General features: G+C 41.1%; 1 protein-coding gene across 1 annotated transcript; it reads right to left on the bottom strand.

Moving 5' to 3' along the window:
• Positions 1-278: 278 nt before the first annotated feature.
• Positions 279-14,251, bottom strand: LOC129362172 (transferrin receptor protein 1-like). Its single transcript, XM_055033566.1, has 18 exons — positions 14,109-14,251; positions 9,228-9,277; positions 7,913-8,153; positions 6,762-6,945; positions 6,445-6,670; positions 6,244-6,366; positions 6,045-6,140; positions 4,518-4,657; positions 4,283-4,434; positions 4,071-4,190; positions 3,904-3,989; positions 3,724-3,787; positions 3,539-3,606; positions 3,383-3,444; positions 3,187-3,280; positions 2,874-3,095; positions 2,630-2,788; positions 279-2,303 (listed from the first exon to the last, which is right to left on the bottom strand). Exons 2-18 carry the CDS (start codon positions 9,258-9,260, stop codon positions 2,061-2,063), a joined length of 2,313 nt encoding a protein of 770 aa, XP_054889541.1. The 5' UTR covers positions 9,261-9,277; positions 14,109-14,251; the 3' UTR covers positions 279-2,060.
• Between the last annotated feature and the right edge of the window lie 2,603 nt (positions 14,252-16,854).

The raw sequence follows: 16,854 nt of genomic DNA, 5'->3' as shown, positions 1-16,854 counted from the left end.
CTTCGGTATGAAATGATCCAGCAACTATTAACAAGAACAAAAAAAATGTTTTGGTGATTAATCTAAGGCTGAATTGATTAATTGGATTGTGATTGTTAAAATGATTGACAACTAATTTAGTAGTCGATAGTTAAGAGGCATATGGACTCAAAAAAAAGGCAGTTTAGAGAAAGAACAGTAAATTACACTAAACGGTACAAAGAAGCTCCACATTTTACATTGTGGATAAAGAAAATAAATCCTATGCTTGTATGAAAAATTAAAACAAAGCCAAGACGTCATGATGAGTGACTTTTATTGCAGTAAAAATGCCCAGCAAAGCCTGCTGACACAGTCGGAAGAAAGAAAACAAGGTTAAGCAATTTCCAGACAAATTCATTGATTGAAGAATTTTTCTAAGACAATTCATGAATTTTGTTTATTTTCAGGCTCGGATTTGCAGCCTCAAACAGGGCCATTATCAATCTATCTATATCCATTTTTTTAAAGGGGATGCATCTTTACTGATTATAAAACAATTTTTTTCCCCCCACAAGAATCATCTTAAATGTGAAGTTTGATTCCAGGATGTTGCAACAGCTGCTTAAAGCAGTAACTTCAGATTCTGGCAAGAATAAAAGAAAAAAAAAAAAAAGAAACCTAAACAAGAAAAGCCTTTTACCTTCTAAAATTACATTCAATTTTTATAGTTAAGTTACAAAACTTAAAAAGGCACAAAAAGAAAACAGCAAAGAATTTTCAAATTGAATGAATCAGTAATAAAAATCATAATGAACCACAGGAATACCAGACCGATGATGTAACCTCGCAAGTCCCAAGTGCTTACTTCTGCATAAATCAGAATATTTCCTGTATCAGCTCGAATATGTATATGTAAAAGACGAGTCGGCCAAGAAATTGATTTGACACACACACACGCAGAGAATGCAGGAGAGTAAGCGACATGTATGCATAGCCATCAGCTGTATTATTTACACATTATGGGAAACACTGTTCCCGATAATTACAAAAAAAACAGGAGGAAAAAAAAAAACATTCGCCCCTACAGTGAAATATGGAGGGCACTGCCTCCGATACGGACACACGTGCTGGTAGACAAAAACTACCTTCTTCTGTTTTTTTTGTTTTTTTTTTCACATTATGGAAAACACTGCTCCCGATAATGCTGTGAGGACGAGAAGAGCGCATGAAACCGAGGCAGCAGCGGAGATGACGGATCGTTTGGTTTTTGGTCCGGGCCGCCCCGTCGGTCCACACGCACGCTTCTCTTGTTTTAGCAGATGCTGCTTTTGTCATTTCGACAGTATAACTGTCATAATTATGGGAGGCACTGCTCCCGATAATTATACAAAATAATTAAAAATAAAAAGGCAATATAAACCTATTTATAGTGAACCCTGCCACTGATAAATAAATAACAATAAATAAAAACGTACGGTTTATGGTTCAGTGCTATGTCTTTTTGGGAACCTTCCACCTTCAATTTTTTGGGGAAGGTCCGCACATTTCAGCTCTGTGATCTGATTGGTTCAGGACTTTTTTTTTTTAAGTCACATGAGCTTCGAGGCAGATAATGGCTGCGCTCTGTGCACCGTGGAAACTGCATTGTAGTTGCGTTTCTTTTTATTTTCATTTCTTTGTAATTGCCGATTTGAGCACCTTCTGAAATTGATGAGCTGGGTTTTTTAGAAAACTGTAGCTACCAACATAAACCAGCTCAGGCTCGAACATTTGGCTTCAACAGCATTGTAGTCATTTTTAGTAAACAGATAAAAAGTTTAGTTTATCATACTGACCTTTGGTGATGTAATTCTCTGAGTGATCATGACCTATTGGGATGTTGGGAAATGCTCTACATTCAGCTCATTCATAGGAAAACACAACTACTGGGATGTCATAGTAGTCATTAGTAGCACCAACGCATCAAAAATGTGGTTTTTCAAGTGTTACATGTGGATAAAAAGTAAGCTCAAATGAATATAAAAGGGGGGACCAAGTTATTTTCTCCAATTGTTAAAACTTATAGATTTTTCTTTAAGGTTGTGAAACTGTTGGTTGGTTTAGATTTCGTTATCCAGAGACCAGATGTCCCCTGCTAAGGAGTTGGCGCAGCCCTGGATGGTCCAGGTTGCCAGGGCGAACTCGTTGAGGAACAGCTCGGCGTTTGCCTCGGGGTTGTTCGTCTTCAGGGCGTCCAGGTGTTTGGTGAGTGCTTTGAGAGTGTGGGGGCCCGAGCCGAGCAGGATGTGGCGGAAAGGGCTCTGCTTGGGGGAGACGTAATGGGACAGGAAGTTTCTTTCCACCTGCAAGGAGGGCGCAGGAGGGAAAGCTCAGATTCAAATTTGTCGATAACTTGTGAAAGTTCAAGCGTCGTTCTAAAAGTAACCGTGCTGATCAGGAAAACTACAGTAGGGGATGTTTTTGAAGTGGTTTGTAAAAACAGGTCGTTCTGAAATGACTGAACTGAGGATGAAACAATTTACTGTGATTAATCAATTGTTGAAGTAATCTATCAGCTAATTTAGTCGTTGATTAATCATTATCTGGATTATACAGACTCAAAAAAGGCAGTTTTCTCAAAAGACTGATCGGCCTGCAGACATGCTGAATCGAGCTATGAAGGCCTTACCGCCATGATACGGTCGTTGATGAGCCGGCACATTTCGATGTCCTCCAGGTCGCTGTTCTGGATGTCGTTCTGCAGGCTCTGGGCGGCACGGCTGTACGAACCCGTGGCGGAGATCAACCACTGCACAGTCAGGGATTTGGGCAACAGCTGGGGTTGCATCTTGAACAACAAACAGATAAAGCATAATTAAAAAAAAAAAAAAAAGTAATGAAAAAACGACAAAATTAAACATATCCCAACTCACCTGAAGAACTTCCTTGACTCTTCCATTGATCTTGGTCACGTAGGAACGGACGACCTTGTAATATTTCATCACGTCCAGCTGCAGCAGATGGTCGTGGACCAGCCTCAGAGCTATGTGGCCGGCGAAGCGGCCCGCCGTCTCCGCCAGCTGGGGAACCTGGCTGGACGTGGCGGCGTTCAGGTTTTCTGCGGTGTCCTCCATCGTGCCAAAGTACTTGTAGTTCTGAGGGGGGAAAAACAGGAGGAGAAATGAGGCTACGCCATCAGCAGCTGTCGAGTTCACAAAGAATCTACGGTGAACAAGAACAACTCACCGAGTTGTCCGGGGAGAACCTGAACGACATGGAGGGGATTCCAGAGAAGGCAAGGAAAGGATACGCAGCGCTATCCACCCGCATCGGCTCCAGACTGCAGAACAAAAGCAGCAAGAATGATCAGAACAAATTACAAATGTCAAACATTCAGGAAATTGAGTTCGATGTTATTGGTTAACATTTATGACACACTTACATATTTGTTTCAAAGTTGTCTTTTGCAAATTGCTTATAAAGAATGACATCTTTGTTTTTTACCTGTTAGAAAAAAAACAAAAATATGTGCATACAAAAACACCAATACACTTAAAATACCAATTTGTTATAAAAGCCAAATTTGCTGGATGTTTACCTCTTTTAGGGCATTTTCAATCAGGGTGTGCATTAGGGGACTGGCTGCCACTTTAAATCCATTCAGACCTAAAAATAAGAAATTATACTTATTTAAATACAAAAATGCTACTTTATAGAGCACCATAATGTGCTTGTAAAATGTAATGGGCACCAAATACATTGAATATGAAACAGAGCGAGTACCTGTTACAACGCCATCTAGGTTGATGTAAGAGAAGGCTTTCATGCTCAGAGAAGACAAATATCCCTACAGGTGAGGTTAAACAACAGTTAGGGTAAACATAACACTCAATATTTTATTAAAAGTTGTTATAAGAGTAAAAAAAAAAAAGTTTGGGAAAAAAAATGTCTTGCAGTCCTCACCTCCAACCACTCGGTGGCACCAATGCTTCCGTATTCTCCAGCGCTCCAGCTAGCAAACACGATGCTCCTCCTCGGCTTGAATCCCTCTGTAAAAACAGGTTTGCAGGTGTTTGTGAAGTTTTCAAGCCGCACATCTTAGAAAAGGCCGAGCGTGTTCTGATGCTCACCGTTCTTCACCATGTCAGAGATGGAGCGGGCCAACTCCACCAGGATGCTGGTGCCGACGGTTGATGCAGCGTAGCCCGGGCCCCACGCGTCCCTCTGGGCGCCGATAACCATATAACGGTCTGGACAAAGTCAGAGGAGTTCCTGACAATAATTTTCTCCAAACACACACACACACAGACTCCTCTCTCTTTGCATTCCAGTTTCATATTACCTGGGTCGACAAAACCTTTGATGACCCCAAACACGTTATGGATCCTCTTCTCTGTGAGAACGTTTTTGACCTCCACAGTGACCATGTCTGTCTCGTCTCCCAATTTGCTGAAACCTTCCCAGTTGTCAGGCCTCTTTGGACCACTGAGCTGGCTGTGGGAGCCGCAGAGGAACACGTTACAGAGCCAACTGGTAACAATGTGAAAAACTAAACAAATCAAAGATATGAGCTTTACTTCAGGATTTTCTTTGCCATGCCCAACGTGATGGTCTGTGCCAGGATTTTGGGCAGGCCTGAAGACTCTGCAGGAGGGAACTGGGTGTGGTTGAAGGAGGGGAATCCGGGGGTGTAAGGATCACCTGAGCCCATGTGGACCTGCAGGAGAAGATTGAGTGTTATGATTATGTTTGATTTGTATCAACTGTTTAATGTCCTGTTTTCAACCATTTAAGCCACAGGATAAGAGGCGTATGCAGCTCTGACATTTACAGGGAGTGTGGCGCTAAAGTCCTGTGCTGAATTCAGACCAAATGTGATTCGAGTGTCTGAAAGTGATCCTCATCGGCGTACGTGACAAAGCTCACAACACTTCTGAATCATCTGGTGAAATTCCAACGACAACTTTCTCTTCCTTTTAGTAAATGCAGCCAAGACATTCTCAATATTTCATCCACCATAGCGCAAAAAGAATGGGAGAAAAAAAAAAAAAAGGTCTAGAAGTTCCTCCCACATCTGTAGTGATTTTTCACACTTGATATCAATCAAGTGACTTCAAAGTGCACAAACATCCAACTTGAGGTACTCAACGTGTTTCTGACCCGTAAAGTGTGTTTGATTTGAACACAGCGCTAAACTACAAGAAGAACAGACGGAAGCAAATGTCCACCAGAGGGCGCTCTAGCATTAACCAAACCACTGGCCCCATGATGGCTTCATAAACTTGCTCCATGGGGATAAAACAACTTGATTATAATTTTAATTTTCATTTAACGTAAAATAAAATAATTTCCCAATGTAGGAATAATTTAAGCCATTTCAGACCAAACACCACAAACTGACTGACTAAATAAACAGCATCAGAAATGCAAAGTAAAACTCAAAATAGACTAAATGGGCATAATTATATAATCTATTTTAATTCTGTTAATTTTGATTGTTATAGCTCGCAAGTAACAGAATCTCAAATTCTGTCACTTATAAACAATTAATTATTGGTTTTATATACATTTATAAGACATGAATGTTAGCTTTTTGGCCTATAAAGTCACAGGGTGCCTTCACAGTACCGACTGCACAAGGGGGGCGAAGCCACAAAGTCACTGCTGGCTGCTCACAAACATCTGCATTCAAGTGCATTAATGTAAAGTTAAGTGGAAGGAAAGGGTGTGGCTGGAAGTGAAGCAAAGTTTCTTCAAGCTTTTCAAAGACATTCACAAGGTGTGATTTTTGCTTGAGTGTGATTTTTGCTTGAGTTGGTGTTTCTAGGCTAAAGAAAAATGATTTATTTAGAGATGGCAAGGAATTGAGGTTCCATGTTCCGGATGAAGATTATTTGTGGAGTCATTGAAGCCGTCTACCAGGAATCTTTAGAGCCTCAACGTTTCCTTCTGCTGACAAGCTTTAAAGAGATGCTGATGTCATTTCCCAGCAGGACCTGATCAGAGCATTTCTGTGCATGTCTGACCAGCAGGTTTAAGGTAAGATGGTTTTGCATTCTACTGCGATTTCGTCTGACTGATTTAGCATCAGGCGCGTCACTCACATGTCCGTAGAGCTCAATGTTCTCTCTGATATTGTAATCACTCGGGTCCAGGTAGATCAGAACAGCAGAGGCGTTCATTCTGGCGGCGTTGGCAACCTGGAATCACAAAGAAACCCAGATCTAAAATGTGTTTGATTCAAAAACCACAAAAATAAATATGTAACAAATGACGAAGTAGCTGTCGTCTTAAACCGGTCACCTTCTCAGCGAAGCTGATCTTTCCGGCTCTGATCAGCATAACTCTGCCGCTCATGTTGATGTTTTTGTCCAACAGCACCTGGAAGTCGTTGTCCTCGCCGTAATGAGCGTACAGCACAGCGCCCTGGAAGTGCAGCAGCGTTCTGGTTACCTACACGCGTTGGCCGCTTTCAGGTTTTTCTCTCTCCGTTTTGTTGCCTACCTTTACCGATCCGTTGGAGCTGTAGGACAGGAACCCCTTGGTGCACTCCGTTGACGTGTTCTTGAAGATGATTTCGTTGCAGCTTCCCGCCGGCAGGTCGTGGACCTTGATGAAGTGCTCGTCCGTCCAGGTCTTCATGCCGTTGACCTTGAACTTCTGGAGTACTCGGTTTGCCAGGGATTCATCCTGAGGAGAACCGGCCCGGTGGCTGCTTTGAGAAAACTCACTATGACAGGACAGAAACACCGTTACACACCTGGAATGCAATGAAAATAAACTGTTCACATTTTATTTTATTTTTTTAACTTTTTGATCACCTCAAAACTTTTTCTAGTTTGGCAGCAGAGAATTTGTCAGTGAGGAGTTTTTTGACATCGTCCCAGTCCATGAGGGGCGCGGCGCCCGTCTCGTGGGGAACGTCGTCATTGACGACGCTGACGGAGGATGCGCAAACGGGAGCCACTTCCTTTTTCGTGTTAATCATGTAGCCGATCAACAGCCCTGGAAGAAGCCAGTGGAATTAGGTTTAAAGACAATGCGTAAAGAAAACTAAAACTGCATGACAAATTTAACGATGATTCCATTTTCCACTTCCAATACAGATATCTGAGGTTTAGTATCAATACCAATCTGACAGAAAAACTGACTAAAAATTAGGACCGAGCGACGGTGATACTGATACTGTGATACTGAAAACTATCAGACTTTCAAATAAGTCACTATTATATTGATGAGTTTTTTTTGTTTGCTTTAAATATCTGAATTACTAAAACAGGAGGCGTGACGGTTCTTGTTTTTATCCAGTTTTCACAAAATGCCGTTTTATTTTATTTTTATGCAGCCATGAGGCTCGGTGGCAAAACCTTGAACTGCTGCTGCGCCAGTTATTTAACAGGTTGTTGCTAGGTAACCAGTTAGCTGATGTCACCAACCTTTTCTATCTGGATGACTTAGAGCCAGAATGAGGTTGTAAATCTGACATCAGTGAAATTATTAAAAGTTCTGCTGATATTGTCTATCAAGATATATATTGTAATTTATTATCCAGCCCTACTTGAAATGTTTCATTTCTTTTTCTGAACAGATATAATTGTGCTGAATTAAATACACCAATAGCTTCACAATCTTGGTGAAATATGCAAAAACAAAACTTTATTTTGTTCAATCAGTAGAACAGGGAGCAAAACAGCTCATTTAAAGTAATAAACTGATAATAACAAAAGGCTGAGAAATGTAAAGAATGAACTACAACAAACAGTTCAGAAAGTTCTAAAAATAACCTAAAATAAATAAAGTATGGCATCACTCAGGGCACATGGCATAGAATTAGACCAAATAGATTTGCTCTTATAGACCGGGCACATTGTCACAATATCTGATCTAGAATTTTCATCAATATTGGGACCAATACATGTATTAATACTGGATCAGTGCATCCAACATTCCTTCTTTGGTGCCTCCAACTTACCGATGATGAAGATGAGGAGGACGCCACACACCATGTAGCACAAGTTCCTGGGCGTGCGCTGCAGCTTTTGAACCATGTAGGGCCTGCCGTTGGAGTTGTGATGATGACGATGGTCTCCCACGCCGTTCTCCCCAACCTCCTCGTCCACGTCCGACGACAGCTTCATTTCCACCTGGCTGGTGTCGCCCTCCATGTTCTGGGTCAGGTTGAACCGCGTATAGGTGTGCGGCTCACCGTTAAACTGGTCAACGACAAGAAAAGACGGGGACGGGAATAAAAGGATTAGAGTTAGCTCGTGTTACACCAGCTTGAAAACCCTCAGAGGAAGCCTGGAGCCCTGCTGACCCGCATTCGTCTTGAACTCCGTCATTGTGACGCAATGACACAGACAGCAAAGTCCCATATGAAAAGCCCCCATAAAACTACATTTATGAGATCAAGTAGTGCTGCCTCTTCAAAAGACCAGCAATGAACTTATTTAATGACCCAAATACATTATAAGGCCTTAATTTTAGATACATGAATTTAAGACTTTAAAAAGACTTATGACTGAAATTTAAGACCTGTATCACAACAAAAATGTACAAAAGGCGATACATTTGCACTCAGCCATGATGGGTGTAAAAAAGTTAAATGGGCAACTAGCGAGGTTAGCGGTAGCCTCAACTGCCTCGAGTCACAGAATCAAAATCAAAGCGTGTGAATCACTTTTACAAGAAGAAAAACATCCCATCTGAAAAAATGAATTAAACTGCATTCATCGGGTTAAATAGCCCGGCCACATCCAAATTTAAGATCAGTGATGAATTTATTTAAGATCAACTTAAATTTTTTATTGAATAAACTTTAGACATTGTAAGGCCTTACTTTTTGATCCATGATTTTAAGACTTTTTAAAGACTGTTTTTAGTGGTTTTCCCCCCCAACTTTGTGGATTAGGGTTTTGCCTGGACTTTACTTGCTGAAGGAATGTTTTACAGTTTCTATTCTGGTTTGACAAACTATTGTGAATGTACAGCAGGAATTTGTGAGATGTTGAATAACCTGTAATTCCTCAGAAAAGGAAACTTGGAAACCCTGCACAGTAAAGTGAATTTGTAATTAATTTCTATCTGGTTTTCGATCTGGCTTTAATATGAAGATAGTCATGTTTATAAAAAAACAACACATCAACCAATACTAGAGTTGAGAAAAAACAGCTGATTTCTCCAGATTCATCACTTTCCCAGCAAGGCGTGTTGCAGTTTTCTCAGCAGTAGCAACAATATGAACAAGAAATATGATAAAACAACAAGTTAGTAGTTCAAATACTTACAATTTTGGATATTGTTGACCTTGCTTGTTCCATCTCTGCTTCTCAGGACTCTAAACAAAAAAAAAAAAAGAATTTGATTTTTAGATTCCCAGACTCTGAAAACAGTTACATTGTATCACTTTCAAAACCTGCTCAACTCTGCAGAAGAGTTGGTGAATCGCTTCTCCCGAGTGTAGACTTTCACTTATCTTTTAGCACTTTCAGTAACAAACACGTTCCTGTTAAACTCCGGGAACAGTTCTGTTTCCAAAGAAAGTGTTCCCACCTCTTGTCAAAACATCCCTGAGGTTTTCCTTTGTGGCCAGCTTGAAAGAAAGCCCCCGTTTTTGAACACAAAAGAGCAGTGTGCTGCCCAGGTTAGCGCGGACTCAGTGCTGCGATGTGAACTCAGTCACCGGCAGAGTCCGGAAACGGACCGGCCCTCGGCGCGCCTCAGTGGGAGAAATCATCAGCTGGTCCAAGCAGAGGATCGGTTTTATTTATAAAATAACAAGAAGAGGAATAAGAGCTCGGCAGATCATTCTCCACTGAGCCGATCGAAAAACTGAAAAAAATAAATAAATATTGGCGTGATATAGAGTTTCTGAGCACTCAGGGATTTACTGCAATCAGACACCGCTCAGTTTCTTCATGACCTTCCACCGCCATTTTTTTTCTCTTTTTTATGAGGACAGGAGCAGTCAAGAAGACAAAACACGACCAGCTTATCACATTTAAAAACATCCTTATGTTTTGGGAACTTGAAGCGCTGCAATCGAACCAGGAACACAGATGTGTCTGTCGTATTTCGCTAAACAAAATGGATTATTTTAAATCTGCATTCTGTCCGAGTAGATATGGAAATTCTTTTGCAATATTTACACAAAAAAAAAAAAAAATCTTTTTACTTGCTTTGACAGTTGGTGGTTTATGCTAAGCCGTTAGAAAAAGCAGCTTCCCCATGTCTTCTTCCCTGTCTGGTATTTATTATAATCCTACAACATCTGCTCAAAAACAAGCAGCCATATTTCTGTCTCATTACAAACAGGTGAGCAAATCCTTCAGCGGCTATGAAATAAAAAGAGAGCTATTGGAAACAAAGGCAAGCAAACTGGGTTAAACAACAATTGTTGTACAAAGGCCATAACCTTTGACCCCCGGGCTCACCGTGAAGAGCAAACACTTAAATCTCTAGAACGCCACGTGTTTGTCTTGGTAAGGTCACAGAAGTGGCTTCAACTCTTCGTCGTACGTGTGAAAACATGACTGAAGGTTACTCGTCTGCAGCGATAAGTAAACACTGGGATACAGCAGCAGCACATTTGCAACACTGATTAAAACCAATTGGTTTGGCTTTTTAAAAGGAAATAATTATCCAAATACAATTACTGAGTTACTGAGTTATCTAAAATGGTTTAATAGCTACAAAATGTTCTCCATCTGCAATAAAAGATGCATGTTTTCTGTGGTTTCACGGAGAATATAAGAAGCCAGATGTTGCTCCACACTGCCAATCAGCTGGCTGAAAAACTTTGCCTTGCTTACGCATGACTGTTCGTGTGGAAACTAAGCAAGCGTTGATCCCTTACGCTGATTCAACGGTTTTACAGCTGCAGTTTGAGGTCAAAGAGCAGAGTTTCTGCAGGTTACACCTGTGATTAATATTCTTAAGGTCAATTTACTCTTTTAAAAATGGAGTTAAGACGTTTTAAGGCCGCAGTTTTTGACATACGAGTTTAAGATCAACTGTAAAGTTATTCTATAAGGTGAAGCGCAGCAAGAAGGTATCGTACTCCATGCAAAATGCACTGAAAACTAACAAAATCCTGCATAATTTCTTGGTTCGTAAAGCAGGAACATAAATACTTAAGGTAGCGTTATTATAACCAGATTAAGCTATATTACAAATTATAGATATTATGCCAACAGTAGGTATAACTAAAGCTTTCCTGTTTTAAATAAGAGAATTTGAATCATGTTTCTCATGTTTATCACACTTTGCCAATAGATTGCTCCATATTCAAACTTAGTACGAAGAACTTTGAGGTTAAATCAAAGGCTAGCAGAAGCAGACGATACTACCGCAGAACCAATGGATAAAAATACTCGACTTCCACCGATGAGTCCGTTGCATGGCTGAATCAAAGAAGGAAGCTCCTCGCTCTGGAAACACTTTGTTATTCTAGGCATTGTGAAGCACAGCTAACTTTAGAGTCTGGCTCGGCAGGGAGAGCAACTTTGACCTTCTTTCTAAGCTGCATGGGGACCATGGAGATGACCTCTCCTCTCTTAAAAGCAACTGTAAATTTGTTGTATAGATCTCCAAGGAAAAAACTGGATTCTCTGTCAAGACAGTGGCTAGAAAAATGGTGGCAGGTAAGGATGAGACGAACCGGAAATCTGTATTTACCCTCCAAGGTGGGCAAAGCCCCTCTCTAATCTCACATACCAACCATACCGGACTTTTCGGGGCTAATTCATTAAGCCGATTGGCAAATTAAAGTGCTCTTTTTCAGACGCAGAAACCTATGGATAACAAAAACTGGAAGGAAAAAAAAAGACCTCATTGTGAATTTAAATATATGCAAACATGAAGCATCTGTGCTTCACCAGAAAGTTTAAACCCTTACAACTTTTTTTCTCTGTAGCCGATTTCAAGAACTTTTGGACACGTGTGTGTGTGTGTGTGTGTGTGTGTGTGTGTGTGTGTGTGTGTGTGTGTGTGTGTGTGTGTGTGTGTGTGTGTGTGTGTGTGTGTGTGTGTGTGCACGTGACAGATAGCAGGATAATCGAGTCCCACTCTTGGCGGAGCGCAGCGTGACGGCGCCGCGCTCCTCCGAGCTTTGGCAGGAGATAAGCTTGTAGTTGAGGTTTTTAAAATAAAACGCAAAAAGGCAAACAGCTGTTCATTTCTTCTTTACCGGTTACAGTTTAGATTTTTTTTTTCTTTCCTCCAAGGAAAACTGCACAGGTTTCACTTCAAGGTTTACCAAGAGAGCAGATGAGGGGCGCGCCACGCTGATTGGTGTCAGGTGGATTAAAAAGTAGCTAAACCGCTTTGGTCTTAGTAAGTGACCAAAACCGGTTTCTTAGGCAGGTTGCAACAGAGTTTTGTTATTAAGAAAGGAAAAGAATTAAAAATTAAACATTCTTTGCCACAACTAACCCTTTTACATGTTCAACTATTAATAGAAAAGCACCAATCGCATAAGAGATGTGACTTTTTCCTCATCAGCTTTGTTATAAAGACCCATCAAAACTAAAAACAAGCATTTTCACTCATTAATACATCAATATCTACTTTAATGAACATTTGAGTGCCTTATTTAAACTGTGCTTATCTAATACTTCTCATTGGTTTCAGAAACAAAAATCTGAATCGTTCAAAATCCGACCAGCAGGTCAAAAAATACAAAAGACACACCTTCAATTAATTATTTCTGCAGCAATAAATCAAGCCTATTAAACACGTAAATGTTTGTTTGTCTTTACTTTCGCGAAATTTTGCAGCACGCAGCGCTTCTTCCCTGCAGGAACAGGTTTCAAGTTCTTCCTTACTGGAAAATAGATTTAAAAAAAGTAATTGTCTTCCGAATTGTGTAAAAGGCATGAGGAAACGCTTCACCCATGAAGGCATAACAGAGCCAGCTGGAGATTTGTGTTAATAAAATGTCATACCTTTAAAAGAAGTTTGACAAATGAAGCAATACATGAAAGTAAAAAATAAATAAACACGACAATGCACTTGTTTGTTGCACATAAATCGGAATAAATCACACATGCAGATTGGATACCTTTGCTTAGAAAACATAACATCTTAATTACTTCGTCTAACGTTCCAGAGACTGAACAAATGCGAATCAAAATGTCAAACAAACGAGATGCTCAATTTTTGTCGTGCAGAAGACGAACGAGAAAATACAGGGAAAGATGGTGATGGAGGGGGGAATGACTGTGTTTGATATAAAAAATAATTAAAAAACACGGAGGGTGAAGGAAGCATAGGAGTCCCTGTGTGGCGGTAAATCATGTGAGAGTCACACTGGAGGAAAGCTCCAAGAAAACCCTGAGAAAAAAAAGAAAGGAAGGAGACTGGGGCACTCAAATCCCACTCTGCAGGCCTGCATGAGACGTAGCAACAAACTGATAGGTTTTTTGGTTTGTTTTGTTTTTTACCTCTGAGATTTGAATTAATTTACTTCATGCCAGCTGAATGCAATGTTACACTGTTAAAGGTAAATAATGTTAAAGGTTGTTTTAGACTGAAATTGCACATTTCAGAGCTTTATTTACCCCCATTGAAAGAAAAAAAACCCCAGAAAAGCTGGCTTCATCACTTAAGATACAAGTGGATGCATTACTGCTCCAATTGACAGGTGAGAAAAAAAGAAAAAAGAAGTTGGTTTGAAAAAAAGAGGGTGGTCGTGAGGTTTCAGCAGTGGACACTTCCGGGTCTCTGTTAAAGAGTCAGTGAGCGAAACTGAACCCCACTTTAGTAGTACAACAAGTTAGCTTGTTGGTGGGGGGGGAGGGGGGGTTGTTGAACGTGACTACCTCCTTCCTCGGTTATGGCGTCCCGTCCCGCGCGATGACAGCCCGACTACCTGGAGGCTGGTTGCGTTTCCTCGTTAGCAGGAAGACAAGCGAGCGAGCAGGTGCCTTTAGAGTCACTGTTCAATGAATGGCTGCTACGCGTTATGAACTCCGTACGGCATTTAAAATGCTATTGTAAAACACCTGGGCAATTATTATTAAAGTTACCGGCTTTAACTGGTTCATAAAACGTGTGTGGGGGGGGTTTGACTTTTCCACGCGCCAGCGTGTTTGAACCTGTGTCGACTCCAGCACGAGACTTTGTAACGGCTGGTGTTTATCAACGGCTAAAGAAATAAAGACACCCACCTTCACTTCAGCGCAGAACAACGACAGTGACAGTCCCGGACTCGAGGAAGCCTGTGCGGTCCGCTGGCCGTGTCTCTCGCTCGCGCGCCGGTCCGGATGTCCTTGAGTGAGGACCACGCGGCTTCCAGTTTTATCTCACAGACGTCACTAGTACGAGTCACATTTACCTATCGCGAGATTTTAATGTATGGCCGGCCGTTACAGCATAAAATCGGTTTCGCGGCACAGTTCTCATTGACTCCAGAGCGATCTGATCACACCCGTAAATTACAATAAATGACCTCACTGAGATATGTTATTATGACAAGTCAAAATTCCAGATTGGAAAAATGACATATTCCTTCCTGCTGAGCTCTTCCTACATTATGGCAATTTTTGTGCAGGAAACCCAAACCTCTGCAGGGCAACTGTTTGGACAGCTATGTGGCAGCTCAATAGGGCTTAGGTGCGATTTCTTAATTCACATAGTCGAAATGTAGCTGTACCCATTTTTAGATGTAACGTAATTTTATATCCAAACTGCCTGACTACAGGTTTTCTTGAGGACATGTGCTCTTTTTTTTCCATACAGCGTGACAAACTTAGTAAACCCGTGGGGTTTTGTGGGGGGATAAATCAGCTTGGGCGGCTTTATTTTTAATCAACTAATCTAGTTTTTAGTTTGTTGCAGAGCAGAAAAGTTAAACACCTTCTTTGTCCGAACTGAGAGCCAAAACAAAGAGCATCAGAGGTGAAAGGAGGTGAAAGAGGTCACCTTCACGGGGGTGGGAGGGGGAAAAAATACTTTTATGAAATACTCAGTTTTGACTCAGCACTTTCAACAAGACAAACACGTCCAATTCACATCCAGACATAAAGACTTCTCTCGCCTTCAGATGTTTTCCTCTTAAGTTTTATCGATAAAACGAAACCCGGTGACTATAATGCACATGTAAAATGGATAAATATCATCCATTTGAAGACAATAATCTTTGGCGTTACAGTGTGAACGTATGTAACTTGCAGTCTGGGTTATCAAAGCAAAAGAAATGTCCAAATAAAATGCATAAGTGCTTTGTTGTCAAAGTTCATGAGTTAAAATCTTACACTTTGTACAAGAAAACAGATTCTTTTTTTTTTTTTTTTTTTGGGGACCCAAACATAACAAAGCAGCTCCAGTTGCCGAAACGTCAGTTTAGTCTATAATGCGTGTCAGAGCCAGTGGTGACCCAGCATTGACAGAGGCTCAAACGCGTCATAATCAGTGCTTTCCCCTCGCTTTAACTGCATTAAGATCTGTTTGTTGACGAGACTCACTTTAAATAGATGTAAACCTGAAATTAAGGACTTTGCGACCTTGTTTGCTTTTTCTCTTTTCTTGTTTTTTGCTTTAATGATGTTTTTCCCCCTTAAAAAAAAATAATACTTGGGCTTCAGAGGTCAGGTCCACCTGAACTCGGTTGAAAAAAAAAAAGAAGCTTGCCAGCAGGTCGCAGACGGCTTGGCGTCTTCCACTGTCTGCTCACCTTGAGGTGAAGGCAAACACATTGCTATCTGCCAGGGACCTTATTTTGCCTTCGTCAGACCCAATGTTCCAGTAATAATCTTTTTTCCTCTTTTTTCTTACAGCAGCTGTGAAAATGTAAGCGTGTGGGGCAGCTGACTCAGCCGCACTGATTCTCTTTCTTTATTTTTTTTGTTTTTTTGTTTTTGTATATTTTCCAGTTGTGTCGCCCGAGGCCTTGTCTTTTTCCACACAGGATTAATATAGAACAGCTCGAGTTGAAGCTTAAAGTTCCAACCCTGACCCTGCACCTGCTAACCATTTGCCCCCCTGTTGCTGAACCCAAACCTGGTGAATAAAATGAGGGTATTTTGTTCAGACTTTATAAAGCAAAAATCAAATAGATAAAGAAAGCACACAAGTCATGATTCGGCAACAAGAACAAAAGTGATCATTTGACGTCCGCGCAGACGTGGGCTGACACATCAACAGCCTGTGTGACTGGGCATCGTTGGCAGGCCGGGGGGTGAATCAATTGCCACCGGGGGTGAATAATTACTAAAACCTTAAACAGAAATTTCTGAGTTCTTTGAGGGTTTTTTTTTTAAACAGTTTCTACTTGTGTTTATATGCCCTTACGATTTAATCATTGATGACGCCCGGGCGAAAACAGCCCCGGATGGAGATTACATGACTGCACCTCTAATCTCTCCTTTTGTGCGACTTTAATAATGACATGTTTACGCTCGGCTCCTCTTCCTATAACGTGCAATTTGTGAGAATTAGAGAGCAGTCGGTGCCCTCTCCGGTCGGCTTCGGGTTCCCAGGTGACGGTTCCGTGTTACCCAACATTGTGAACATAAACAAACAAAAAAAAGAAAGAAATCTGAATATTGTTACACGATTTTCAGAGAAAGTCAAACGGAAGGAAAAAGTGTGGTACACCAATAACGGGAAGGACTGTAGACCGGGAATGGAAGTTCACCTTTCTGGGAGAGAACGGCCATGAACACAGAGCTGCATGGTCGCATGTGTCAAACACGAGGCCCGGGGGCCATATGTGGCCCACGGTAACTTTTTTTCATTGTGGCCCTCTAAATTCCAAATTACATCAATAAATTTAGCCAAAATCCACAAATCTCCACATTTTTTCTCAAAATTGGTCAAAAACGTTGAGTTGAAGTGAATGCTGCCGCAGCCCCACTTGATGTCAAGTGACGGTGTGTAACTTGTCACATTTAGCATCATGCATCAGCACAAATA

This window comes from Poeciliopsis prolifica, unplaced genomic scaffold, assembly GCF_027474105.1.
Source record: "Poeciliopsis prolifica strain line A6 unplaced genomic scaffold, Auburn_PproV2 SCAFFOLD008, whole genome shotgun sequence".
NCBI classification, from domain to species: domain Eukaryota; kingdom Metazoa; phylum Chordata; class Actinopteri; order Cyprinodontiformes; family Poeciliidae; genus Poeciliopsis; species Poeciliopsis prolifica.
The sequence above is the reverse complement of the archived record's forward strand: the minus strand, read 5'-3'. Positions and strand labels throughout refer to the sequence as shown.

Coding starts and splice junctions, on each gene's coding strand:
- LOC129362172 (XM_055033566.1), bottom strand. CDS start 9,260: ATGGAACAAGCAAGGTCAACAATATCCAAAATT. Junction 6,946..7,912: donor CCTCCTCATCTTCATCATCG/GTAAGTTGGAGG, acceptor GGCTTCTTCCAG/GGCTGTTGATCGGCTACATG. Junction 4,658..6,044: donor ACATTGAGCTCTACGGACAT/GTGAGTGACGCG, acceptor CTTCTCCTGCAG/GTCCACATGGGCTCAGGTGA.